Source organism: Hippocampus bargibanti, linkage group LG06 (assembly GCF_051943395.1).
Source record: "Hippocampus bargibanti isolate YZ-2025 linkage group LG06, ASM5194339v1, whole genome shotgun sequence".
Taxonomy (NCBI): domain Eukaryota; kingdom Metazoa; phylum Chordata; class Actinopteri; order Syngnathiformes; family Syngnathidae; genus Hippocampus; species Hippocampus bargibanti.
Window position 1 is genome coordinate 24324189 of NC_142739.1, and position 27200 is coordinate 24351388.

The 27200-nt window shown below is 38.9% G+C and overlaps 2 protein-coding genes across 3 annotated transcripts; both read right to left on the reverse strand.

Moving 5' to 3' along the window:
• Positions 1-262: 262 nt before the first annotated feature.
• On the reverse strand, positions 263-9660 carry tnfaip8l2b (tumor necrosis factor, alpha-induced protein 8-like 2b). The gene is made up of 3 exons (XM_088999250.1): positions 9356-9660; positions 2498-2821; positions 263-2402 (listed from the first exon to the last, which is right to left on the reverse strand). Exons 1-3 carry the CDS (start codon positions 9500-9502, stop codon positions 2160-2162), a joined length of 714 nt encoding a protein of 237 aa, XP_088855376.1. The 5' UTR covers positions 9503-9660; the 3' UTR covers positions 263-2159.
• A 4602-nt stretch (positions 9661-14262) lies between these two features.
• On the reverse strand, positions 14263-26412 carry LOC148896904 (soluble guanylate cyclase 88E-like). Of its 2 annotated transcripts, XM_088999522.1 has the most exons (18): positions 26302-26412; positions 25859-26145; positions 24327-24459; positions 24023-24197; positions 23785-23876; positions 23381-23474; positions 23217-23299; positions 22975-23122; positions 22300-22422; positions 22103-22223; positions 21886-22015; positions 19850-19996; positions 19385-19531; positions 19137-19293; positions 18803-18912; positions 17423-17512; positions 16112-16230; positions 14263-14752 (listed from the first exon to the last, which is right to left on the reverse strand). In XM_088999522.1, exons 2-18 carry the CDS (start codon positions 25984-25986, stop codon positions 14389-14391), a joined length of 2361 nt encoding a protein of 786 aa, XP_088855648.1. In that variant the 5' UTR covers positions 25987-26145; positions 26302-26412; the 3' UTR covers positions 14263-14388. The 2 variants fall into 2 exon arrangements, with proteins under 2 accessions (XP_088855648.1, XP_088855646.1); XM_088999520.1 differs by having other exon boundaries at positions 23217-23474.
• Between the last annotated feature and the right edge of the window lie 788 nt (positions 26413-27200).

Here is a 27200-nt window from a genome sequence, read left to right on the forward strand (position 1 = left end):
ATCTATTTTACTTATGCATTTTATCATCTAATGCACACTATTGAGCGATTTAATAAATATGATAACGATTTTGTGATGATTTAATGTGATTAATTGTGTTTTAACTTTTTTAACAATTTTACTTACATCAATAATTAATTAATTTAAAAAAAGTACAGTACTGATTTGATTCATTAATATGCAACCCTGCGTGGATTATTGCACGGGATAAGCAGTGTTGAATATGGATGAATAAACAGCTAATTAAATGCAGAGCCCACACCACAGTCAAGCCTTTTTATTCTGATCGTCATCATTTTTATATTTCATATTGGCTGTTTTATTTTTTTGTGATTTTTTTTTTTTTTGGACGCTTCCACATCGTCATGGCCACCAGGGGGCAGCATTGTGTCAGCAGACTGCCTCTTCCTCTTTCCATGACAGTAATCTCGTTCTTTCGTGGTTCACTTATTGCAATTTCAGTGCATCGTAGATGTTTCTTTTTCAAAGAAAAAAAATCGTTTAGAATAAAAAAAAATGCAGAATAACTCCGAGGTTTTGTACATGGCTGTCGCTTGATTGTTCCCAGTGCTGACGTCACGATTCAATGCGATTCATATTGTCTTTGGAAGAAATCTGCGATTTAAGGCGCAATGGCGAAGAAACGCCACTGAATTTGTGGCTTATTTAATTATAATTCATGATGACAGGATGATAGCATGACAGCTCATAGTTTAAAGCCATTGCGATTGGCTGTGCACCCCCCTCAATCTTGTCACGTGAGTTATTATTATGGAAGGTGGTCGTGGTCCCCATTAACTCATTCACTGCCATTCACAAATGTATTCGGGAATTGAAAAGATGACGTAGAGTGCCCTTACCGAAATGTTTTTTTTTCTTTTCCATAAGGGGCAGCATTTACCCCTTTTTCCATGTTAGCGCTTTGTTCCAGCTTCAGCTGTTGTTAAATAATAATAATAATAATAATCCATTTCATTTATAAGCACCTTTCAAAAACTCAAGGTCGCTTTACAGTCACAGGATAAGTTTTTCTGCAGTTGAGCAGCGGCAGCCACACACGCCAGCGTTCACTCAACCCGGAAGTAACTCAAATAGATAATAAGCCAACAGATATCTAATAACAAGCTCGCTAGACGGCCAGCCAGCCAGCTATATCACTATATAGCTAATAGCTAGCTGGTCAGTATCTATTGTTCACGTGTTTGGTATCCTACGGACAGGACGCCATAAATCCCTAACTGTGCTAACCAGTATTAGCATGTTAAAGCGCTATATAAACCAATATTTATGTATTGCGTTGTATTTTGGACAGCCACCCTCATTTCAAGATCATATAACTCCAGACCCATATAATTTAGGAATTAACTGTTTTTTTTTTTTATTTGGTTTGTTTGTTTTTTTATGAAAGAAGAGAGTCTACGCTTTCTCACGCAGTATTGAACGTTTATGTTGTCCTAAAACTCAATATTCTGTGGAATTCAAGTGACAATGACAAAAACCCTGGCACTGGAGTGGACACATTTTTGCACGTCTGGCAGTGAATGAGTTAAAAAAAAAAAACTGGCAAGTTTTTAGTGATCAAATTTAATACAGTAAAGTCTCGTTATATCGATATCGGATATATCGATAGTCCCGGTTATATCGATACTATTTCTATGCACGCACGGAGAAAATTACATGCAAACAGGGTCGGATATATCGATAGTCCCAGTTATATCGATATTTTTTCCGACTCCCTTGAATATCGATATAACGAGACTTTACTGTATATAAAAAAATCTTTTGTACGAGGGATTTTTTTTAATCAGTGTCAATATATTGATTATGGACACATAGTTCTTTCTCATTTAATTTGCCATTGACCGGTGTTACGGTAAAAAGTCTGGCAGTGAATGAGTTAACCGCAAAAAAACGAGGGATTACTGTAAACATCGGCGTCTCCATGAATCATTTTCAAATACTGTGAAGCACTTCTTATTTGACTTGTCATGACAGCGCCTCACAACAAAAGAAAAAAATATCTCTGCAGTTTTGTTCCCAAGTACAGCGCTTGGCTTGGCCTCCCTCCTTAATATTTTCTCTCTCAGCAGCAGGACAGTGTCAAGTATGGAGTGTCAGTGTGGTCCCAAGGGTGCTCAGGGTGGGCATTGGGGGCGCCATCAAATTGTCCCGTCCTCCAGTAGCTTGTTCAGTCCCTTGCAGATGTGCTCCAGGTTGTCTCGGAAGGGCCCGTCGGGCTGGTATAGTCGAGTGAGCAACTGGGGGTCGGCGTAATGGTTGAACACGTGGTTGATGCGCCCGTGGGACTTTGGCGTCAGGTGGCTGTTGACCAGTCGCAGGAGGAGGTCCCTGCATCCTGTCAGGAGCTCCGACATTACCGTCTTGTCGAAGGTGAAGTCCACCTGTCGGAACGCCGTACATGATCGTTACTTTTCTCCGTCGATTATCCGCTTTGAGATTTAGAATTTCGTTTTCGGATAAGATAGCAAGTGTGTACCTCGTAGAAGCTAATGGCAGTCATGGCGCCCTGGTGCAGCTTCTTTTTGAAGTCCTGGGCTAAGATGAGCTCCTCGGTGCTAAAGCGGTTGTTGCGAAACAGGAGGCCGATCTTCACGGCAATCTTGATGAGGTCCTTGACCACTTTATGGGCCTCGGTCTTGTTGCCCGAATATTCTTTGGAGACGCGGTAGAGCTCATCCAAGATCTCGCTGGTGGTGTCGTCGATGAACATCTGGACGGAGGTCTTGGTGGCCATGCTGCTCAGGATCTTTTTCTGGACCTTTAAGGCCGTGTCCCTCGAGCTGAAGTGGTCCATGGTTGTCTGGGAATGACATGATGATTCATGTTAAGCGCTTTGTTCCAGCTTCAGCTGTTGTTAAAGTGCTATATGTAAATCAATATGTACTGTATTGTATTGTATTTATTTCGTTCAGTGAATCTCAACTGTGATGACTGCTCGGTTAATTAATTAACCAATTCATTGGAAGACGATGTGCAAAAATGTGTCCACTCAAGTGCCAGGGTTTTTGTCATTTTCACTCAAATTGCAAGACCCACAGAATGTTGAATTTTAGGACTATATAAACATTCAATACAGCGTTAAAAAGCTTAGACTCTCTTCTTTCATCAGGAAAAAAAAATGTTAATTCCTAAGTTATCTGGGTCTGCAGTTATCTGAGCTTGAAATGGGGGCGGCTGTACAAAAGGCAAATGCTGCCCCCTCCACTCACTTTAAAAACATTGCCAGAGGTCTGACCAGTGCTTTATCGGTACTTTACACGCTTTATCATATTTTCAATTCCCAAATAAATTCGGGAATAACAGTGAACGGGTTAATGAATGAGTTAATAAATTAAGGTCAATTGATAAAGTTAAATTACCGATGCAATCTTCAAGTCATGTCAGGAAACATATTAGCTCTCTATCTACCTAGCTAGCTTTTAGCTATCTAGCCTGCTAGAGACCTAACTATTCGCAATCTAGCTAGCTAGCTATATTTGAGTCAGGAAACATATTAGATATCTAGTTAGCTAGCTATCTATTAGCTATCTAGCATTCTATTAGCTAGCTAGCTAGCTTTCTATCTTTTCGAGTTATTCCGGGTTGAGTGAACGCTGCCGTGTGTGGCTGCCATTACTCACCCACAGAAAAACTTATCCCCTGACTGTAAAGCGACCTTAAGAGTGTCGAAAAGCGCTTATAAATGATATGTATTTATTATTATTATTATTATTATTATTATTATTAATTAATAACGTAACCAACTCAAAAATAAATACCTGTGCCATAGCCAAAATACCATATTTCAAAATATTAAAAAAAATTATTAAAACTATACAAATGTTGGATTTTTTTGTGAGGGGGGAAAATGTGAGCAAAGGAAAAAAAAAACGGAAAAAAATTAGAAAATAAAAAAAAGGATTAAAAAACATATTTTGATGAGGTTTCTCAAATTATTGTTGTTTCTTTTTTTATTTTATTTTATATTTTAACTTGACCTTGTAGAAGTTCGTCACTGGAGACGCCCCATGTAATCGGTCAGGTTTTAATAGTATATGACAAACATAATCATCCCAATAGTCATGCTGGCATGAGGAAAGGCGACATTCTCACTGCTGCTTGCCAAGTGAAACACGACAACAACGACGCAGGAAGTGTGGAACAAACAACATGCGTACACTGCGCCTATCTCTGTATCGGTCTACGGATAAAATCTTGTGTAGTTTCTAGGACCGTGATCACCATTCTGGATTTAGCATATCTTAAAACAAAGACGTAAAGCTGCGTGTTAGCAGTGTTAGCATCTATAGCTAACAGGACACCTTTCCTTTCCCACCAAACATCAGAATTGTCTCGCTTCAAGCAAGTTGTGTAAATCAATTTTAAGTCATTCACTGCCAGACCATGTGCATAAAAATGTGTCCACTCCACTGCCAGGGTTTTTGTCATTTTCACTCAAATTGCAGGGCCCACAGAATATTGAGTTTTAGGACTACAAAAACATACACTTCAGTGTAAGAAACCTTAAGACTCTCTTCTTTATCAGGAAAAAAAAAAAAATTCCTAAATTATATGGATCTGGAGTTATCTGATCTTGAAATGGGGGCGGCTGTACAAAATACAATACATATTGACTTATATAGCGCTTTAACAATAGCCGAAGCTGTAACAAAGCAGGAACATAGACAAAATGCAAAGGGGAAAAAAAACATTGGCAGAGGTCTGACCAGCGCTTTATCAGCACCTGCGCAAGAAAAAAACCCAAAACCCGAACAAATTCGTGAACAGCGCTCCACATCACACTTTTCAATTCCCGAATAAATTCGGGAATGGCAGCGAATGAGTTAAGTATCCAAAATGGAGCTCCTCCACTCACTTCAAAATACTTCCTTGCCACCAACACAACACGAAAAATACTCCCTTTGCCTAATAGAAGCTCCTCAACTCAATTCACTATAGTTCCTTTACACCAAGATGCCACAAGAAGCACTACTTTTGCTTAAATGAAGCTCCTAACCTCACCTTGAAATAATTCCTTGGCACCAAAATAATAATAATAATAATAATAATAATAATAATAATAATAATAATACATTTTATTTCTAAGCGCCTTTCAAAACTCTCAAGGTCACTTTACAGTCACAGGATAAGTTTTTCTGTGGGTGAGCAGCGACAGCCACACGCCAGCGTTCACTCAACCCGGAAGTAACTCAAATAGATTAGTAAGACAAATAGACAGAAAGCTAGCTAGCGAGCCAATAGATAGCTAATAGCTAGCCAGCTATATAGCTAGCCAGCCAGATAGCTATTGTACGGTAATAATAATAATAATACATTTAATTTCTAAGCACTTTTCAAAACTCTCAAGGACACTATATAGCGCCAAAGCAATGTTTTTGGGCAAAGATCCTCAACTCCATCCAACATAGTTCCCACAGGAAATGTTTGTTTGCTTGTTTTGTCATACCGACTAGTGAAACCTAATGGGAAAAACGGCACCAACGTATACCTCATGAGGCTTTTTTACCCTTCACCGCGATTGTTTAGCATACTTTGCATCCAACACACATAAACACCCAGGAGAGGTCATTGGGACTCAATGCTTGTTTTTTTTAGCCTATATTGCAAAAAAAAACAACAACAACAGCAATTTCTATTATCCAACTAGACCACTCCCTATTTTGATTGACAGGTCCAAATCCACAACCACAAGTACGGGTTTTCTGCTGGACTCCCAAGTTCACAACTTAGTCGAACCATTTCAAATGTATGAAGCTGTTGTGTGCAAATTATTGCCTGTGCTGGCAAGTTGTGGAGGCGAGTGACATAGCTGAGGCAAGCCCACGCCTGTTTGCTTCACATGTCATCAGCACTACAATATACACAGTAGATATTTCAAGCACGTATCTGGAATCCACACATTTAGAAAAAAATATCCACAAGAAATTCCCTCGCAGAAGAACAATTTGAAAATGTCCTCCAATTATAATCTTAAATAAATTCTTCTTGATTAAAAAAAACATCAAAACATGACAAATCTCACCTTCACCAACGAATGAACTCTTGACTCCTCAAATGACCCCCTGAGGTCTTTTTTGAAAGAAGAAACCCCCTTTAAAAAAATCATTAGAATAATACAAAAAAAGCTCTTCAATCTGGACCACAAAAAAATTACTCAATTAAAAAGTCCTATTTTGGTGTTATTGGTGTTATTTTTATGTGTAATCCCAGTAATGACCACTAGAGATACACTACTGAATTTCACATTAGAATATTAATAATAATACATTACATTTTAAGCGCCTTTCAAAGCTCTCAAGGACACTTATTTTAGTATTTTTGACTAAAAAAAAAGAATATTGAAAACAGAAAGTACGGTATAAAAATGATTGAAAGTCAATTCCTCTTCAATCCTAATTTTTAAACCTACAGCAAGTAAAAAGGCTTCCAGATCTTTTATTTATTTATGTATTTATTTATTTATTTATTTATCTAGATTGATAAATTGATAGATTGATAGATATGTAAATAAATAAATAGCTAGCTATTAGTTTTCACTAGTGTCTCGAGTGGTTATTGCTGGGATTACACTTAAAAAAATCAAGGTAACTCGGTAGCTATTTATTTATTTATTTGTTTGTTTGTTTATTTATCTACATGGACCACAAAACATCTACATGATGTTTACAAGTGCAAAGAAAGAAGTCCTCTTTTGTTGTGATTGGTGTGTTTTTTTTGTATGTGTAATCCCAGTAGTAATAAAATGGATTATTATTATTATTATTATTATTATTATTATTATTATTATTATTATTATTATGACTAGACACACTAATGAAATTTAATAGCTAGCTAGTTATGTATTTAGCTATCTATTACTATAGATAGCTAGATATCTAGCTAAGGTTAAAATATCCCATCAATCAGGATATCTAGATATGTAGCTATCTAGATGAATAGATCTCTATATAGCTAAATAAATAGATAGATAGATAGATAGATAGATAGATAGATAGATAGATAGATAGTGATAACCACTAGAGACACACTAATGAAAACTAATAGCTAGCTAGTTAGTTATTTAGCTACCTATCAATCTCGATAGCTAGTTAGCTAGCTATCTAGATTGATAGACTGATAGATAGATAGCTAGCTAGATAGCTCGCTAATTATTTATCTACTTATTTATTTATTTACTATATATTTGAGCCAGTCAATGTAGCAGATTAATCGTTTTGCTGTCCGACACGCCACTATATAACAATTGACACTTTGCATGTGGCTCTCATTATCTATCGCTATTTTTTTATTGGGGGTAGGGGGTGAAAGACATAAAATGATATGGAAGACCAAATTTAGCTCATGGCCCTTCAGTTTGACACCACCAGGGGAGAATTACTAAATTAAATGTTCAAACTGTGCGTAATTGTGCAAAGCTATTTATTTATTTAGTTTGTTTTTATTAATCCAGAACAGTATTTTCATGAAGAGCATGCAAGTAGTGATACCTTGGTTTAGAGACTTAATTGGTTCACAGACAGTGTGTAAGGCGAAAAGTGTGTATCCCAAAAAATAATTTACCATCGGAAACCAATAAAATGAGAATAATCCGTTCCCAAGTCCCCATAAAACATACATTTCTACTTTCTAATTTTATAAGCCTTAAAACTACACAAAATATACATTGTTTTATGTATAATAAATGTGCTATGGTATTATAATTAAAGAAATAAACTTTGTGATGGTCGTTGATGGCTTGATGGAATGGGGTGGCCGGTTTCCTCAGCATGAAACACTTGATGAGGAACGTAGCCTTCTTCTTTCCCCATCTTGAGGAATGATCCCTTGTAGGTGCTTTCTCTGTGATAATTGTATCTAGTTCCTCATCAATTGTGTTCTGTTTAGCTGGGTTGATAGCTTTTTGCATCAAGTGTACAGATGGCTTGTACGGGTTATTTGTGGAGCCTGATTGATGCGGTATTTTAACCTTGCAGTCTACATTCTGCTTTTGAACTATCAACGTTGAAATGAGTCCAAATTTCACTGTTTTCTATCTATTTTATCACTCTCTCTGTCGTCTGCCTGTCTCTTTAATGTTAACCCCCCCCCCCCCTCACTGCTGCGCTCTTGACCAATCACGACCGCTTCCTCAAAGCGACCTGACTTGAAGCTATGTCGAAATTGCCCAGCGGAGATTGCGCCGTTGCTCAAGTGGTCGTTGCTCAAGCCCGCCACGGCCCCCTCAGGCCACACCCCTTGGACGGGAAGCGAAACTGACAGCTGACAGTTGGGACGACGCCGCCATCGTCTCTCGGCATCTCGTATCCAATAAGATCAACGTGGATGAGGAAGCGCACAGTCTCGCCGCGAGCAACCGCATGTGTGTGAAGGGGATCGGAGGGGTTGTGGAAAATACAGTGATACTTCGTCTTACGAACCCCTTGGCTTATGAACCTTTAGGTTTACGAACGTTACATTTATGAAAATTTTACCTTGGCATACGAACTTTACCTTGGCATACAAACTACACAGAGCTTCCTCAATGAGTGATGTGTCATTCGCGAATGAGCCCGTTCTTCCAACAACAAAATGGCAGCCGACTGTTTTTGTCCTCTATTCCCCGCCCCCAGTCTTCGGTTAAAGCCACGTGATTGGTCAAGAACGCAGCAGTGTGGGGGGGGGGGTGGTTTTAACATTAAAGAGACCGGCAGACGACAGTGAGAGTTTCAACTTTGATAGTTCAAAGGCTGAGTTTAGACTGCAAGGTTAGAATATCCCATCAATCTGGCTCCACAAATAACCCGCACAAGCCATCTGTACACTTGCTGCAAAAAGCTATCAACTCAGCTAAACAGAACACAATTGATGAGGAACTAGATAGAATTATCACAGAGAAAGCACCTACAAGGGATCATTCCTCAAGATGGTGAAAGAAGGTTACGTTCCTCATCAAGTGTTTAATGCAGATGAAATCGGCCACTCCATTCCATCAAGCCATCAATGACCATCACAAAGGTAAATACAATGACTTTATTATATAGTACAGTTTATTTCTTTAATTATAATACCGTAGCAAATTTATTGTACATAAAATAAGGTATATTTTGTGTAGTTTTAAGGCTTAGGAAATTAGAAAGTAGAAAATTACGTTTTATGGGGACTTGGGAACGGATTATTGTCATTTTAATGGTTTTCTATGGGAAATTAATTTTTGGGATACACACTTTTCACCTTACACACTTTCTGGGAACCAATTAAGTTCGTAAGCCAAGGTATCACTGTAGTCCATTTGGTTTTTAGTTCTTCAAAGTGGTAAGTTTTAACCGGGCGGAACGCTGACGAGTGGCGGCCTTACCTGTCGCGGTTGATCCGGTGGAGGGTGACGACAACAAGGAAAGCGGCGTGACTTTAACACTTCATGTTTGCGAAAACAGCGGCCCTGTTTTCTCGGCACTCCGTCTTGCGATACTGACGACTTGTACTTCCTTGAGGAACTCAACATGCATCGACACACCCCTCAGCGGTCAAGTGTGTGAGTGTAAAGTGTGTCTCTCTCTCTCACTGGCTGCTCATAGATTGACTTGTAAAAGTTGCAGCGTCCCCGCAATCAAAGCTCCGACTGCTGACGTTGTCAAAGTCTGCTTGTCCTGACAAGTGAAAAGACAAAGAATGTAAGCCAGAGATGCAACAGCCTGAAAGGGGAGCGGCTTAGACCTTTGTGTGTGTGTGTGTGTGTGTGTGTGTGTGTGTGTGTGTGTGTGTGTGTGTGTGTGTGTGTGTGTGTGTGTGTGTGTGTGTGTGTGTGTGTGTGTGTGTGTGTGTGTGTGTGTGTGTGTGTGTGTGTGTGTTCACCTTGCCTGGAATGCGGTTGACAGTGACAGTGCTGTATTCAGGTTCTCGCTTTTATTCAAGGCAGAAAAGCAAAATGTGGACATGCCATGAACGGGGTTTGTTTTTTTAGGCACAATCTGTCGCTTTTGATTTTTCTTTTTTTTCATTTTACTGTACCGTATTTTCCGGAATTTAAGGCGCACCTTCAACGAATGACATACAGTGTTACCTCAGCTTATGAACTCAATTGGTTTCCAGAAAGTGTGTGTAAGTCGAAAAGTGTGTCTTCCAAACATTAATTTCCCATAGGATACAGTTAAAAATGAGAATAATCCATTTCCAGGTCCACATAAAACAAATTTCTACTAAATAAGCTTTAAAACTACACAAAATATACATTATTTTATGTATAATAAATTTGCTATTGTATTGTAATTAAATAAATGAACTGTACTGTATAATTAAGTCATTTTATTTACCTTTGTGATGGTCGTTCATGTAGTTTGGCGATAATAGCCTCATTCACACTGTCCCCTGCTAGCTGCTTTTTGTTAATCCAAATCAACAGACGTTTTTCAACCCCTTCTATTGCCTGAGACCGTTGGTTGGACAACACAGAAACACCCTTAGCCACATGTAGCAATGGTCGACTTAGCATACCGTTACTGGGATGCTAAGTCACACAAACGCACACCTCGTTTGTGTTTCTCGGTGAGCTCCTTCTGCTCGACCGTGATTTAGTTTTGTGTCCTCTTCCGCTCAACACCAGCCTGTGGTGGGGTCTTTTTCGTGTCCCATAATAGCAAAAGTACTCCACTTGATAACAAACCACGTCTGCACTGAAAGAAAGGAGGTGACGAAAACTCGTCTGCCAGCAACCAAGGCGCTGTTCAACCATGTGATTTGGTGTTCATCCGCCGAAAACTAGTCCGCCTGCCAAGATTGTATTCTCGCAAATTTAATGTTCGTGAAGCGAAAAGTTCGTGAGCTAAAGCATTCGTAAACTGAGGTATCACTGTATTTTAAAATGTTTCCATACATAAGGCGCACCGGATTATGAGGCGCATGGTCAGCTTTTGAAAAAAAAAAACTTTTAGGTGCGCCTTATAGAACAGAAAATACGGTATTTGTATTTTTTTTATTTTGCTTTGGATCCCGAATGAAAATTTGAGTGAATATTAACCTTGCTTGTGTGAAGCACGGTTAAAATAGTCGGGATTTTTTATTCTCACGATACTTTTAATTTAGTTTTGTTGTCGATTTAGTCACTTTTTAATTTAGTTTTTAGAACAGGTTTGTAAATGTTGATTTATTTTCATTTTATTAAAAACATGTTATTAGTTTAATTGTATTTGTTTCGGTATTAGTTGTAGTTTTTTTCCCATATAAGATAGTATTTGTCAAAAGATTTTCTTTTAGAAAAATGGTCGTTCAGTCATATGTTTCTGTTGTTTATTATTTTGCTTTGTGTTGACTATTATGTGAAACGCTTTGTTACAGCTGCAGCTGTTGTGAAAGCGCTATATAAATATATAAATTAGCATGTATTGTATTGCATTGTATAATTCTCAAACAGTGGAACTCCCAAAGCTCATGTATGCCAGAAATTGACAAAGTACCACGTTCGATTAATCGCATCAGAAGATGGTTGTCGGCTGAAGTCAAATCAGTGTTTTTGTAGCACACAGCCATGCTTTATAATTCTAAAAATATAAATAGTACTAAGCCATGATATTTGTTAACAAATCTACTACTCTGTTATGATTATTTAAACACTTCACTTCTGTAAACATTACCTTGGTGACTGTGTATGAATAACATTCAGGTGTGTGGACACTGGGACCATTTACCCCCCCCCCCCTCACCTCCCACCAACACGTTAATTGCTGCCAGATGTTGATGATGGCGGTGCCTCTACATTCCAGCTGCTGCACTGGGAGCCCGGAGGGTTCATGCCCATCGAGGCCCCCCCAACCGAGCACACCTGCCTCTTTGTCTCGCCGAGTCAAAATGAATGAGTGGCTGGACCGCAGCAGAAGGAGGCCGGTTGCTAGGGCAACAGGCAGGAAGTAGTGCTTAAGTGGTTTCCTGTCGGCTTCCTCGCGTATCGCGTAATGACATCTCACGAGGAAACATCAGCGGGCGGGCGGCAAAATCAACATTATCTGGATGTGTTTTCGTGTGCGCTGGTGTAAAATGCTACCATGCACTTTAATCACATTGGCGAATCTCTGCTGGAGTGTATGACGTCCAATATTTATAATGTCCCTCAGCGTAATAAACTATTTATCTAGCTAGCTATATAGCTATCTCGGTGCCTAGCTATCTAGTGAGCTATCTGTTGGCTATCTATTAGCTATCTACTAGTTGGCTCGCTAGCTTTCTATCTGTGTATTTTAGTGACATTCAGTGTATTAGCTCACTAACTAGCTAGCTAGCTATATAGCTTTCTAGGTGGCTAGCTATCTAGCGAGCTATCTGTTGGCTATCGATGAGCTATCTACTAGCTTGATAGCTAGCTTTTTATCTGTGTATTTTAGTGACATTCAGTGTATTAGCTATCTATCTATCTAGCTAGCTATATAGCCATATATCTAGCTAGCTATATAGATATATAGCTATCTAGCATGCTAGCTATCTAGTGAGCTATCTGTTGGCTATCTATTTGTTATCTACTAGCTCGCTAGCTAGCTTTCTATTTACTTTCAGGTTGAGTGAACACTGGCGCGTGTGGCTGCCACTGCTCACCCACAGGAAAACCTATCCTGTGACTGTAAAGTGACCTTGACAGTTTTGAAAGGCACTTATAAATTAAATGTATTATTATGATGTATTATTATTATTGTTTACTATTATTATTAATAAAGGACGCGCACCTTCGTGGGTAAAGTGGGTCAGTCTTTTAATAAACAAAAAAAATAAAAAAATAGCAACATCTACAGGAGTTGCTGTTGGCCAAAACTCACGCCCATTCTCTCCCAACTCAAACGGACTGTTTGTTGTAAGCTCCGCCCTTTCCCGTGGACGTCATGCTCATTTGACTAGCCCAACCCTCAAATTACACGATAACAAGCGCCGGACGTTACAATTTTTAAATCGTCAAAAACGTTTAAAATAAGAAGCTCAGTGCACACGTTAGCTGGGTATGTAGCGCCTTTTTTGTTTGTAATAATTAAAAAGAGAACCGTCGTGTATGTAAAATCATTGTGGGTATTTTTTTTGTTTTTTATTATAAACACCAGTCTCAGCCAATTAAATTTCAGTTTCAATCAGCAGCCAACGGGAGGGGTTTGGGTACGTCATTATTTTTTCTGTTTTCTGATTGGTTGATTCGGAGACACTCGAATGTCAAACATGGTGGTGAAGAGCAATGTTGAGTCATGATTGAACGAGCTTGTTTCATTTTCAACGGGTATTTAAAAAATGGACAATGTGAGAACAACGTGTAGTATATGCTACACAACGCTTGCTTGCATTTGGTTAGATTGTTTCAATTTAGATTTATTTGCCGTTTCCAAGGCGGCAACAACGACAGTTAGCTTTGACCATACCAAGCTGAGCCCGCTAAAGACATGGAAGGAGTTCGTCTACAAACAATTTACAGTTTTGGTGAGTACACTCAACATTATTATTATTATTTGTCATTTGTGTTAGTATAAAATAATTGTGTCCGGTTGTGTGACAGCAAATTGAAGTGTTACTCATGGAAGCCAAATTCTGTAGTTGAAAAGTTTTACCATTATCTGTGGCTACTCGTTTCCCCAGTTATGATTGAATCATTTAGCATTTTGACCAACCATAATTTTTTATTAAGTTTTATTTCATAATAAAAACAAAAAAAAACAACAAAACGGTTTAACGTATATCCTAAAGGTGACCTTATTTCAAGAACTGTAATTCTTTGTACACAATAAAAACATTTGAATACACGATTAGAAACATTTTAAGCACTGTTTGTTTTTTGTAATTGCTTTTTTTATAAGTTTCTAATGTAGCCTATGGGTACGAAATTATGGCAACACACGTTTCAAGTGGCTGTACATCCATCTTTATATGAAGACGATAACAAGTAAAATACATATTTCACTCAACAAAACCGTCATAGTTTTCATTTTGTCTACTTTGAACATCAAACACTACATTGTTGGCATCATCATTTAAAGTAACAAAAAAAAGATGACAACATCAGCAAAACTATCAGAGTAGTAATTATGTGTGATTGTGATGCTAAGTTGTGTGTATGAAATGTGCTTCAGAAAGAAAACTGCAATACCTTTCAAGTGGAGAACCACTTGTTCTTTTTACCTTGGGCTCAAGTTGTTCTGCTGTTGTGTTGATTGTCTTGCGAATGAGGAAAATGAAAAAAACTGCTACGTGAACCTTACACTGAATATTATTGGAATGGGGGGAAAATAAAATAATAAAAAATAATAATAAAAAAAGCCCCAAAGGCTTTCCATCTATCACTCTGTTTCTCCCTGTCACAGCGCGATGACATCACGGGGTCCTGTTGTCATGACTTTATGACATTGTGATAACGGGGCGGCGCCGCGGTTCTCACAGGAGGGTACACGAGGCACTTTTTATGGGCAGGTTGGCGGGCAACTTGGCGTACTGCTGCCTGAAGCTGTTCCTCTTCATGTTGAGAATCGGCCCCGGGTGTTCGGAATCGTCGATGGGCGGCACCAGTTCCGATGCCGTGTTTCCCAGGCCCGCTTCAGCCTTGCCGCCTTTGTTGTTCTTTGTCTTTTTGGATTTGTCTTGGAGATCTCCCGATGCGTCCATGGGGTCGATGGTGCCCTCGGGAAGAGGCAGGGTATCCTGAGGGAGGTCGCTGGGGCTCGGCTTGCCCTCTGCTTGCTCTTCACCGCCGCTGATGGGCTGGCTGGATGACATGTGCTTGGCGTTGGGGCTGGCGGAACTAATAAATACATTCGTGCAAGGTTTGATTTAAAGTTAGTATATCGTAAAATGTGACATTTTTTAACAAAAATGTCCCTAGCGAGATCAGGCTGGTTGTTGAATGAAGGTCAAGACTATTCTCATTTTCTTACCCGATCACTCCTCACGTAGACTACTTTGGATCGCTTTTCAACTCCTAATATTAACTCATTTATTTGGCAGACAATAAATAATTTGCTGTCATGCTGCTATGCTAATAGCAACACGGAGCAGCTAACATTTATTTATTTATTTATTTATTTATTTATTTATGTGTGTATTTATGTATGTATGTATTAATATCTATCTACATATTTGTTTAACTATTTATTTAAATAACTTCATTTATTTATTTGTCCATGTACTGTATTTATTTGTTTGTTTTTTTGTTTATTTAGTATCATCTATTTTTATTTCGCATTTATTTATTCATATATAAATCAATATGTATTTATTTATCAATTTATTTGTTTGTTTATTTATTTACTATCATTATCTATTTATCATTTATTTTATCTATTCATCTATTTATCTATGTAGTTATCATTTATTTATATCTAAATCAATACGTATTTATTTAGTTATCCATTTCTTTGTTTATTTACTTTTATTATTTTTTTATTAATTATTATTATTTATTTAAATAATTTATTTACTACTATTCTCTGTTTATGTATCACTTATTTATATATAAATCGATATTTATTGTAGTATAATTATTGATTTGTTTATTTCTTTAACTATTTATTTAAAAAAAATAGTTATTTATTTATTTACTATCATTATTTATTTATCGTGTATTTATATATAAATCAATACTGTATTATAATTATTGATTTGTTTATTTCTTTAACTATTTATTTATAAAAAATTATTTTATTTATATATTTATTTATTTATTTATTTATTAACTATCATCTATTTATTTATCATTTATTTATATTACAATCAATATGTATTGTATTGTATTCATCTATTTATTTATTTATGTTTATTTATGTGTTTATCATCAGCATTATTTATTTATTTATTTATTTATTTATTTATTTTGAAGTAACCTGACTACATGCCGTTTCCCGGCATGTTAGCATGCGACGGAACACAAAAGGAGACCTTAAACTAATTACAATGACAATTAGCATAATAGCAACTTATGTTTTTCTTTTTCTTTCTTAATGATGTCTTTTACGTCAAACCGGTTCACGGCATGACAAAATTGGTCTTATTTAACCCTTTCATGCACCAATGACAACCCGTAACCTGATCACATGATCACCTGGACACTGCCGTGACCGCAGTGCGTGGAAAAAAAAAAGAGTTCAAAAAGAATTTAGGATACCCGTTGGAGCTTTTGTCTTCTGAGTCCTTCTGTTCGCTGCTGTAGCGCAACTCCGCCGGAGTCTTGAAGGAAAGATCTTTCTTTCCCTTGAGCCAGTATGTCTTCATGTAGCCTTTACCCTGTGGTACACCGTAAATCAGCATAGGTGAACAGATCGTATGGCATCATGGCAAATAAATGAGTGGAACATCGAAAGCAATGAATTTTCTACCACATAGCGCAACCACGGCGTAGTCGAAAAATGAATTATTATGATATTATATTTTCTTCATTTTTTTTTAGATTATTTTTTATTTTTTATTGAATATTATTGTAAGCCATGATGCACGGTTGGGAGATTAACACTTTTTTAATGTATGAGGTTCGGAAATATTTTCTGAAAAATCATGCAATTAAAATAAGTTCAATAATTAATTTTAGAATATTTAAAAACATTCTCTAAGATGTTATACAATTTCTTTGTACTGGATTCAACTTAAAAAAAGGATGTTAATAATAATAATAATAATAATAATAATAATAATAATAATAGTAGTAGTAGTAGTAGTAATAATAATAATAATAAATTTCAGCTTTATGTGAAAAGTAAAATGTTTACTGTTATGGATTATAACACATTTTTAGAAAAATAATTGTATTACACTGTAAATAAAATAAGGCAAAAATTTTTTTTAGGAAGCTATTTATATTACTTTTATTTTTTGCGAAATTTTGTACTTAGTTAAATACAACAGTCTCATAAACCTAAAAATCTGCACGTGAAAATGAATACACAAAGGTTAATAAATTTTGTCCTTTTCTCGACTTTGAATTTTAAAAACGTGTTTATGTTGCTTCAAATAAATGTTGAAATAAATAATTGTCGGGCACTAAACATAAAATAAGTTCTTGTTTTTTTAAAAGCTTGTATATGCTACAATCTCCCTCATGCATTTTGTTCTGTATTTCTTGCACTGAATTCAATGTCACTTTGTCGAAATAAAGTTTGATTAGCTGTGCGCACATTTAATTCAGTGATTCTCATCCGTACCACCAGAGGGAGTGCACTTTTTTATTTGGCTGCTCTACATTAATTGACAACATTGAAATTGGGTGGCTTGGAGATGATCCGTTAACTCCGTTTTTTGATATTACATTTTAATTTGTGTCAATGCTCTCTTCATCCTGCCACTAGGCTTCATTTTGTAGTATTTGTTGCTTTTTTATTTTTTATTTTATTTTTTGCGATAGCTTGGTTGCAAAAACAATTCACAATATACGTAAAAAAAAGTGGCCGAATTGACAAGATTGAGTGACCGCAATGGGTTTGACCTTGACAAATATCTTGCCCCTCTCCTCGATGATGTATGGCTCATGTTCCAAGTGGTCTTTGGTGGTCTGGCTGATGTGGATCTGCATACCCTGCTCACACACACACATGCACGCATAACCAAATAACACACATATAGCATTTTGCATCTTAAATCTTGTATAGCAGGAGTTCTTAAATGTTTGGGGTCCAAAGATGTTTTGTTGATAATATCTTCAAGGACCACAACATGTTCGAAATGCCCAAAAGTGCAGGTGTCAAGGGCTGGGGGCCAAATCTGATTGGTTGCCCGCCGAATCATTTTATTTGGCGGGCCATTTCATTTTAATCCACGAAAGCAAATCAAGCTTGTTAAGTGCCATGATGCTAGCTAAAATCCGAACCAAAATTTCAAATTGTCGGATGTAAACCACAATAACAGTCATTATTCTTGACTTCAGATTTGAAAACTAGTTATTCATTCATTTGTTGTGTGTTCTCTGTCATATGCGGAGGTGATGAAACATTCTAATGGGTTCTCCAAATTCATAACAGCCCTCGAGAGGAAACTGTAACTTCAATGTGGCCCGTGGCAAGAAATGACTTTGACACCCCTGCCCTAAACTATCCAAAATAATATGATAAATTAATATGGGTCAAAAGGATATTTTCTTGAAAATGAGATACTATTCATTGTCAGGGGGAAAAAATCGGTATACAACGTACTTTTGCAGGGATATGAATATAATGAAGCTAAAGTTTAACAAAGGGGCGGGGGGGATTTTTAACTGATTTACTGCCAGATGATGTGCAAAAATGTGTGCACTCCAGTGCCAGGGTTTTTGTCATTGTCACTAAAGTTCCAGGACCTACAGAATATTGAGTTTTAGGACCACATAAACATTCAATGCAGCGTTACCTTAGACTCTCTTCTTTCATCAGAAAAAAGTTAATTCCTACATTATATGGGTCTAGACTTATCTGAGCTTGAAATGAGGGCGGCTGTCCAAAATACAATGCAATACGTACGTAATACGTTTGTATAGCGCTTTAACAACAACTAAAGCTGGAGCAAAGCGCTAGCATGGAAAAAAGGGAAATGCTGCCCACTTGTGGAAGCGAAAAACATTACCAGAGCTCTGGCCAGCGCTCTATCGGCACCAGAGCAAGAAAAACAAAATAACTAATTCGGGAATTGCACTCTGTCATATTTTCAATTCCCAAATAAATTAGTGAATGGCAATGAATGAGTTAATGACATGGGTATTAGAAGTACATCTTTATCCTCGCAATTGCAGCTTTTAAATCCTGAAGTTGCATCTGGTGGATCCTCTGAGGTCTGAATACCCCAGTTCAAGAACCCTTGCTCGAGAGTTAATCATAATGGATATCAGTGTACTCACCACACCATTGCTCTCCATCCTGGAGGCTGTGTTGACCGTATCACCAAAGAGACAATAGCGAGGCATCTTCAGGCCCACCACGCCAGCTACCACCATTCCGGAGTGGACGCCTGCAGAGGGAGTGAAGATATAGAGTTTTATAGCAATTTAATCCTTTGATACACAACACGTCAAGAGAATTAAAAGATTTGTGCTGAAGCGGTTCTCAAGACTTCCAAAGATAAACCGAGGACAGACCAATTGTATCATACATACATAAAATTTGAAATTGAGATATTTGGACATGTGAGGTTTCCGCCCGACAGTGATCAGACGCAAAAACGGTCCAACTCACCTACTCGGATCTGGATGTTGTCCCCAGTAGACGGATCCTTCAGGTGGTCAATGGAGCTCAACATGTCCAGGGCCATATCACAGATGTGATGCGCGTGAAAGGTGGTCTTGTTGGGTACACCCGCCACGACCATGTAGGCATCGCGAATGGTCTCCACCTGTACCCACAAGACCGGAAACCCGTCTTGAGGGTCGTCGTGTTTCCTTGCGTGACATCCTATCTGAAGATGCGAGCTTGAGGATTCCCACCTTGTAGACGTTATGCTTCTCACTGAGCGTATCAAAGACGATGTAGATCTCATTGAGCATGTCCACCACTTGCATCGGAGTAATATGAATGCAGATCTCGTTGAATTTGACCACGTCGCTGAACAGGATGGTCACATCCGGGAAGACCTGGAACGTATCCAGTAAAGTCATGATGTCTTCTTTCCTGCGATTTCGAAGTCCAAGTCAAGTTCTTGAGTCACAAAAATCCAAATCCAGATGAGATTAAGCCAAACGACGGTTGACACCTTGTCATGTTACAGGTTATCATTATCGGACTCCAATACCCCCGGTCTGACACAAATCAAAATCTCATAGGATCGGAATCAAATCTGAGATAAAAAAATAATGATTCCTAAATTCCTCTGAGCACCACTGCGACGTACGAAGCACCAAAAAATGGACAAAATTCACCCAAAGGAAAACATTGCAAAGGTCGCGTCGTACCTGGCACGTCTCCAGGGCGGTGATTCCTTTCCTGAGACGGTCGGCCACGGCTTTAGGGATCATAGCGTACAGCAAGGAGTCGCCGCGTTTCTTCTCTTCATCCAGCTTCTTGATGATCTCTTGCAGCTGTGCATACTTTTGTTGCTCCTATAAAACACGATTGGATTGTGAGGCGTACGTCTCACTTCTTTCCTATTCCATGCGGTCAATTTCGCTGAGCAACTTGTTTTTAACTCATTCACTGTCATTCTCGAATTTATTCGAGAATGGCAGTGAATTCCTGAATTAGTTCGGATTTTGCTTTTTCTTGCATGGGGGTGCAGATCAAGTGCTAGTCAAACCTCTGGCAGTGTTTTTCCATTCCACGAGGGGGTAGCATTTGCCGTTTGTCCATGTTAGCGCTTTGTTGCATCTTCAGCTGTTGTTAAAGCACTATATAAATCAATATGTATTGTATTTTGTACAGCCACCCCCATTTCAAGCTCAGATAACTCCAGACCCATATAACTTAGGAATTAATGATTTTTTTCCAAAGAAAGAAGAGAGTCTAAGGTTTCTTACGCTGAATTGAAAGTTTATGTAGTCCTAAAACTCTATATTCTGTGGATCCTGCAATTTGAGTAAAAATGACAAAAACCTTGGCACTGGAGTGGACACGTTTTTGCATATCATCTCGCAGTGATTGAGTTAAAATGCTTAACATGTACAGCAAATTGTTTTGTTTTGCGTGAATCAAATTTTGTCCAAAAATATATATTGTCTAAATGACCGTATTTTCTCCACTATAAGGCACTTTAGAGTATAATACGCAATTTCAACGAATTGCCTATTTTAGCGTTGTTTTCATACACAAGATAGAAGACAACGTAGAATAGAAGCGACAATAGCGGCGACAGTTGCATGACATATCCACTAGATGGAGCTATGCTAATTGGAATTACATATTCACTAGAGCAGTGGTTATCTTGTTGGAGGCACCGAACCCCACAAGTTTCATATGCTCATTCACCGAAGCCTTCTTCCAATGACTGTGCCTACTCACTGCAGTCTAACTGAGGGGTGGACTCACCGAACCCCTAGGGTTCGATCGAAGCCAGGTTAAGAACCACTGCACTAGAGGTACTTACGCTAAAGGAATACCTGAATAATCATAATAATAATACATTTAATTTATAAGCGCCTTTCAAAACTCAACAGGTCACTTTACAGTGAATATTTTATGCAATTTTTGTCAGCACATGTATTTTATGACATTTTTGTCTTTTCCGGAAACATCTATCTATCTATCTATCTATCTATCTATCTATCTATCTATCTATCTATCTATCTATCTATCTATCTATCTATCTATCTATCTATCTATCTATCTATCTATCTATCTATCTATCTATCTATCTATCTATCTATCTATCTATCTATCTATCTATCTATCTATCTATCTATCTATCTATCTATCTATCTATCTATCTATCTATCTATCTATCTATCTATCTATCTATCTATCTATCTATCTATCTATCTATCTATCTATCTATCTATCTATCTATCTATCTATCTATCTATCTATCTATCTATCTATCTATCTATCTATCTATCTATCTATCTATCTATCTATCTATCTATCTATCTATCTATCTATCTATCTATCTATCTATCTATCTATCTATCTATCTATCTATCTATCTATCTATCTATCTATCTATCTATCTATCTATCTATCTATCTATCTATCTATCTATCTATCTATCTATCTATCTATCTATGTTATAAGTCAACATTGCCTTTTTTTATCCAGGAGAGTCAAATAAATGTTTGTTGCGGGCAACAATCTCATATTTCTAGTTTCCCCTCCTATTATCAGATACAAACAGCACATTGACAGAACAATTAGTTTGAAGTCAGACACTCCCCACCCCCCCCAAAAAAACATGATTTTCAATTTATTTTTAGGCGAATTGGTAAAAAAAAATCTGCACTTGACTACTAATCTTCACATCAGTAGTTCCTATCACCATCATCAGGTCCATATTCATCACCTGATCCAAAGCCAGCTGCAGTTCGGCCGACTGCTGCGTCCCGGCCAGGATCAGCTCCCTGCTGGAGTCGTGCAGGTTCAAGTCATTGACGTAGACGCCCATCTTGATCATGTCCTCCACTGTCTCAATACTGCAAAAAAAGGAATTCCATGGAGGTCACCCCAAAGTCAATAATGGTGAGTGGAGGTGCCAGAGCGATGCGTAGTGATTGGCTTACATGGGCGTCCCCAGGAAGATAAGCGAATCCCATTGCGGGACGTATTTCATCTGGCCTTTCAGGTGGAGAGGCTTTTTGGGAGGCTCTCGCATGTCCTCAAAAATGGTCTCGCTGCATTTTCCTGCGAAGATACCACCATCATCATCCAAGCTTCATGAGTGTACTGAGCTCCATTTTTTTTACACCGACTAACTCACCTGTGACGGTCTGGAAGGCCAGAAGCTCAATGTCTTCGCCCCCAGAGTTGGCGGCGCTATTGTACTGCGCCAGAGAGCTGCTGTACTCCTGATCTGTGCCCTTCATCTCCTCAGACTTTTGTTCTGCGCGAACAACAAGTACTCAGTCTGATGTTCGACAAGTCGAAGGTTCGACAAGTCGAAAGTTTTCCAAATATAAGGCACACCACAACAAGGCGCGACAGTAGAAGCTGGAGTTCCGCAATACTGCTCCAGGGGGAAATGGAGTCGGTGGCTACGAGACCTGTTGTGGCTCAATATTACTTCACATATAAGGTGCACCTGCGTATAAGGCGCAGGGTCATCTTTTGAAAAAAATGGAGGCTTTTGGGTACGCCTTACACACCGGAAAATATGGTAATTAATGCATAGTTCTCAAATTTGAAGTCCAAAATAATGACTATTATTGTGGTTTACATGGGACAATTTGACATTTTGGTTCAGACTTTAGCAAGCATTCTGGAACTTGACATGCTTAATTTGCTTTCGTGGGCCGAATAAAATGATGCGATGGGCCACATTTAGCCCCTGGACCTTGACTTTGACACCCGTGACATCTTGCCACTTTTGTATCATTGACTGAGCGATACGACCCACCACCTTCAACACCTTGTCTGCGTTGTTAGGATGCCGTACCTCTTTCTTCTTCCCTCTTGGTCTTCTCGCTCTCGCTCTCTTCCTCTTCAGGTTCCTCCTTGTTGTGTTTGGGAATGTTAACTTTTTGTTTGCTCTCAACCACTGCTTTAGACAGCAGCTCAAACACATTGTTCAGGTGGGTGTAGATCTATATGAGAAGGTATGAAGGGGTGGGGGCGGTGTTTATTGAATGATCAGAACACAGCAGGGAAAGGATGGCGGCAGTGGATCGGGACACTCACGTTGTCCCAGCTGAACTCCAACATCGGCCTGACTAGGGTGAACTCCTCGTTCACCTTCTTGCCCTGGAGGTCAGAGAAGACCTCTTTGAGGCCGTCGCCAATTCGGTACATGGTCATGTCGCGGCGGAAGATAACGCTGAAGGGGAACATGTCAAAAAAGATACCTCGCTTCATGGGAAGCTTCTCATAGCTCGGCGCCGTCTTTTGCTGCGGCATGCGGTGCTTGAAGGCCGCGTTGTCAAAGTTCATCTTATATACCTGACGGGATGGGATCAGCAGGACCATTCTTATCATCAGGATACGGAACGTATCGCAGCGTATGACAAGATGGTGGCCCCCACCCCGCTATATAATACAGATTTTTAAGGTTGGGTGTGGGGGTTAGGAAATTTTAATAGAGTGTCACGTTATGCAACACTCATGCAGCACTGGGATCCACATTTTTTGTGTATTGACTCTGTATCGTGACAGACAATATTTCAATTTACTGCAATATTTTAAAGAATCTATGACATTGATGATGATGCTGATGATGATGATGATGATGATGATGACTCAGCGTACGTACCACATATGTCATCTTTTCCGTCTCTTCCTTGGACAAAATCTCTACCTCAATATCTGTGTTGTAAAACTGACGTCCCACCTGGGAGAGCTGGCCTGCAAGGTGGGGAGGCGTTGGGTTTAAGACATGTCAAAACACGTCAACTTTTGGTCTTTCATTCCCGCTAAAAAATAGACAAGACGAGCGGAATCATTTCTTTATGGGGGATGATAAGAAAGGAGCCCAATAAGTTTGGTGAGACCTTTGACAAACTGCGTAAATCCTTTGCGTGTGCTTCGATAGTGCAGGGTCAGACTGGTCTCGCACTCTTCCTCCACGCAGAAACTAGGCGGTTGTACTTTCGGGAAAGAGAAGCGGAAATACTCGTGCAAGTTGTCCAGCTCGTTGATGAAGTCGCGGACGTTACGGCCTAAAACCTAGGAGAAAACATCAGCATACTTTGGTCTTTTGTGCTTCAAATCACTGTCTGATTATGTACTTTTACACCATCTAGTGGAAGAGCATTTAATAATTAGTCTAATGGATGTAATGGACGGTCAGGTTACTTTCAGGATTCGCTCATAGCCATAATTTCCGATCCTCTTGACCATGTAGACTCCAAAGGCGTACATCAGTTCGTCATGAGTCTTTCCCAAAACTTCACCTGCCGCCTTTGCCAGACGTAGAATCAGGTTGTCACTGACAGGGAGAAGCCATGTGCGTATGTTACTTTAACCGGTTGATCATTTCGTCAATAACTCATCGTGCTAATCGGCTACATTCAGCCAGTCGTCCCGTACCGTCAGTTAGTTCCATGACAGCTTGTCGGCGAGTCAGCCAATCAGTTTGTCATTCAGTTACTGAGTCATTCGAGTTTATGTTTAGCTAACTGACCTGTCAATTAATTTGTTAGTCACTCAGTAAGATCTCAGTTGCTTGGTCACTTGAGCCCGTTATTCATTCAACTAGCTGGTTCGCTGATCTTGTAGACCAGGGGTGTCAGAGTCATTTTTTGCCGCGGGCCACATTGTAGTTATGGTTTCCTCTCGAGGGCCGTTATGAATTTGGGGAACCCATTAGAATGTTTAAATCCCTTCAAATATTACATATAGAGCACACAGCAAATTAATGAATAACTCGTTTTCAAATCTGAAGTCAAGAATAGTGACTTTTATTGTGGTTGACATCCAAAAATATGAAATTTTGGCTCAGATTTTAGCAATCATCATGGAATTTAACAAGTTTGATTTGCTTTCGCGGGCCGAAAAAAATGATGTGGCGGGCCGGATTTGGCCCGCGGGCCTTGACTTTGACACCTGTGTTGTAGACGGTCAATCAGTCAAGTAGGTAGTGAGGTAGTTAGCCATTTCATAATGTCGTCAGCCACTAGTCACTTTTGGTCAGTCGGTCATTCAATTAGTTTGGTGGTTCACAGATGATCCAACGTCATTATCGAGACACTTGTTTGAAGTCATCATTTGGTTAGTTATTCTGTTCATCGTTTTTCACAGTCAATCCCTTCTTTAGTTAGCCATTCTTAGTTATGAGATATTTGGTTAATCAGTTGGTTAGTTCAGTCATTTAGTCAGTCACATTGCAAGTCACTCGGTTATGAGTAATATAGTAAATCACTAGGTTCATTAGCAAGGTACTCAGTCGTGTCATTAGCCACATAGTCAGGATCTCTATCATTGAGTTAATTAGTCAGACAGCCATTTTGTCACTTACCTATTCAATTACTCAGTCGTTGGTTTCGTTATGTTCAACAATCTGTCAGTCATTTTGTTAGCCAGTTAGTCAATTTATTAGCTCAGTTAGTCCACGATTCAAAGACAACATGAAATTAATTTTGGGTGAGAAATTTGGCTGGGCAGGGAAAGCATCTTTACTGTGTCTATCTTAATAATATCATTTTTAGTTTTTAATCGGCCATAAATATCCATCTTCACTTTTGCTGCCAATCCCATTAACAAAACATCCCATCATCAACTTTATTAACGAAGAAACACCACAAAGAGGAAACCATCGTTAAATTCAATGAAACTTGACATCTCAGGGTTTCCATTATTATTCGTACGGTCCAATCCTCGTCACCTACTTGTACATCTGATGCCTGACAAACTTGAGGTGCGGGATCTCGGCTCGGTTCTCAATCAGCCGCCATACGTCCTCGCCGTAGGACTCATTGATGTAGTCGTTGACCGCTTCCAGGTACAGGCCGTACATCTTGGCGGCGCTGGTGGCGCTAGGGACCTCCGTAACGCTGCCTGATTTGACTACTCAGCTGAGGGGAGAACACAATCTGGAGGGCGGGAAATCCGCTGAGAGGTGGTAGTCCTTGGACCGGACCGGAATGAGATCTGGCTCACCTCAGTGTTGCTCAACCTTTTGAAAACCACAGGTTTAAAACAGATTTGTTTTCAAGGGGTGGAGATGGGACGATCAAGCCAAAATTAAAGCTACGGACCCCAATTTGGTCCAAGCAGGTTCTTAGCAGTGAGTGGATCAGACAATAAAGCAGCTAACCAAAGTTCTTCTTACCTGCGTAGTCTGAGCCCTGCGTCGTTTCAGGTTGCAAGTGTGTGAGGCTAAACCGAAGCGTAGACCACCGCTCGCCAAGACCACCTGCATATGTCAGTTGCCCACCCTCGCGAGCCCCAACATCACTCACACACACACACACACACACACACACACACACACACACACACACACACACACACACACACACACACACACACACACACACACACACACACACACACATACAGGCACTTGGCTGTCAGGTCAACAGGTGAGCCGGTTCGAAATAGAACAAGTGACTTGTGTTTGTGGCAGCTGCCAAACAAAACGCATCCACTCTGACATGCTGACAAACACAATCACATCTTAACTACTCAAGTTAAACAGAGTACATTGAGAATTAGCAAGGAACTGAATGATTAATGAACTATTTAAAAAATAGTTAGCTTGCTGAATAACATTTCTGGCTAACATTAGCTTGCTGACTGAAAGAAATGAATGCCATTTCTGCTAACTAATTTAGTAACTGACTAAAAATATGACAGACTGATTAGCTAAGTGACTTGCTAGCTGACTAACTACATCCGTGACTTAGTCGCTGACAAATACAAAATGGCTGAGTGAGTAACTAAATGACTGACTCATTCAGAGCTCTACGAATAACATTGAGTTGAATAAACTAACTACATTACTAACTGAAGTACAAGACTAATTATTATTTAAAAGTGACTGACTAACTGACTGTCTGGCTAGCTGATAGTTTAAAGTGTAGTGAGTAGCTAGCTAACTTTGGGACTGGCTGAATTCCGGTAACTGACTGACTAAATGACAAAATATTTCACAAACGACGATCAAACGGAATCACAGTAATTGAATTAAAATAAGGATAGTGACCAACTAAATGAGTGACTCACTAC

What these genes read in the sequence shown, in the direction of transcription:
- tnfaip8l2b (XM_088999250.1), bottom strand. Translation starts at nt 9,502, where the DNA reads ATGTTGAGTTCCTCAAGGAAGTACAAGTCGTCAGTATCGCAAGACGGA. An exon ending in CACCGGATCAACCGCGACAG is followed by an intron (nt 2,822 to 9,355) that starts GTAAGGCCGCCA and finishes TGTCATTCCCAG; the next exon opens with ACAACCATGGACCACTTCAG. An exon ending in CTGCCATTAGCTTCTACGAG is followed by an intron (nt 2,403 to 2,497) that starts GTACACACTTGC and finishes GCGTTCCGACAG; the next exon opens with GTGGACTTCACCTTCGACAA.
- LOC148896904 (XM_088999520.1), bottom strand. Translation starts at nt 25,986, where the DNA reads ATGTACGGCCTGTACCTGGAAGCGGTCAACGACTACATCAATGAGTCC. An exon ending in GTCAGGCATCAGATGTACAA is followed by an intron (nt 24,460 to 25,858) that starts GTAGGTGACGAG and finishes TCTCCCTGTCAG; the next exon opens with TGACAACCTGATTCTACGTC. An exon ending in CAAGAGGGAAGAAGAAAGAG is followed by an intron (nt 22,423 to 22,974) that starts GTACGGCATCCT and finishes TTGTTCGCGCAG; the next exon opens with AACAAAAGTCTGAGGAGATG.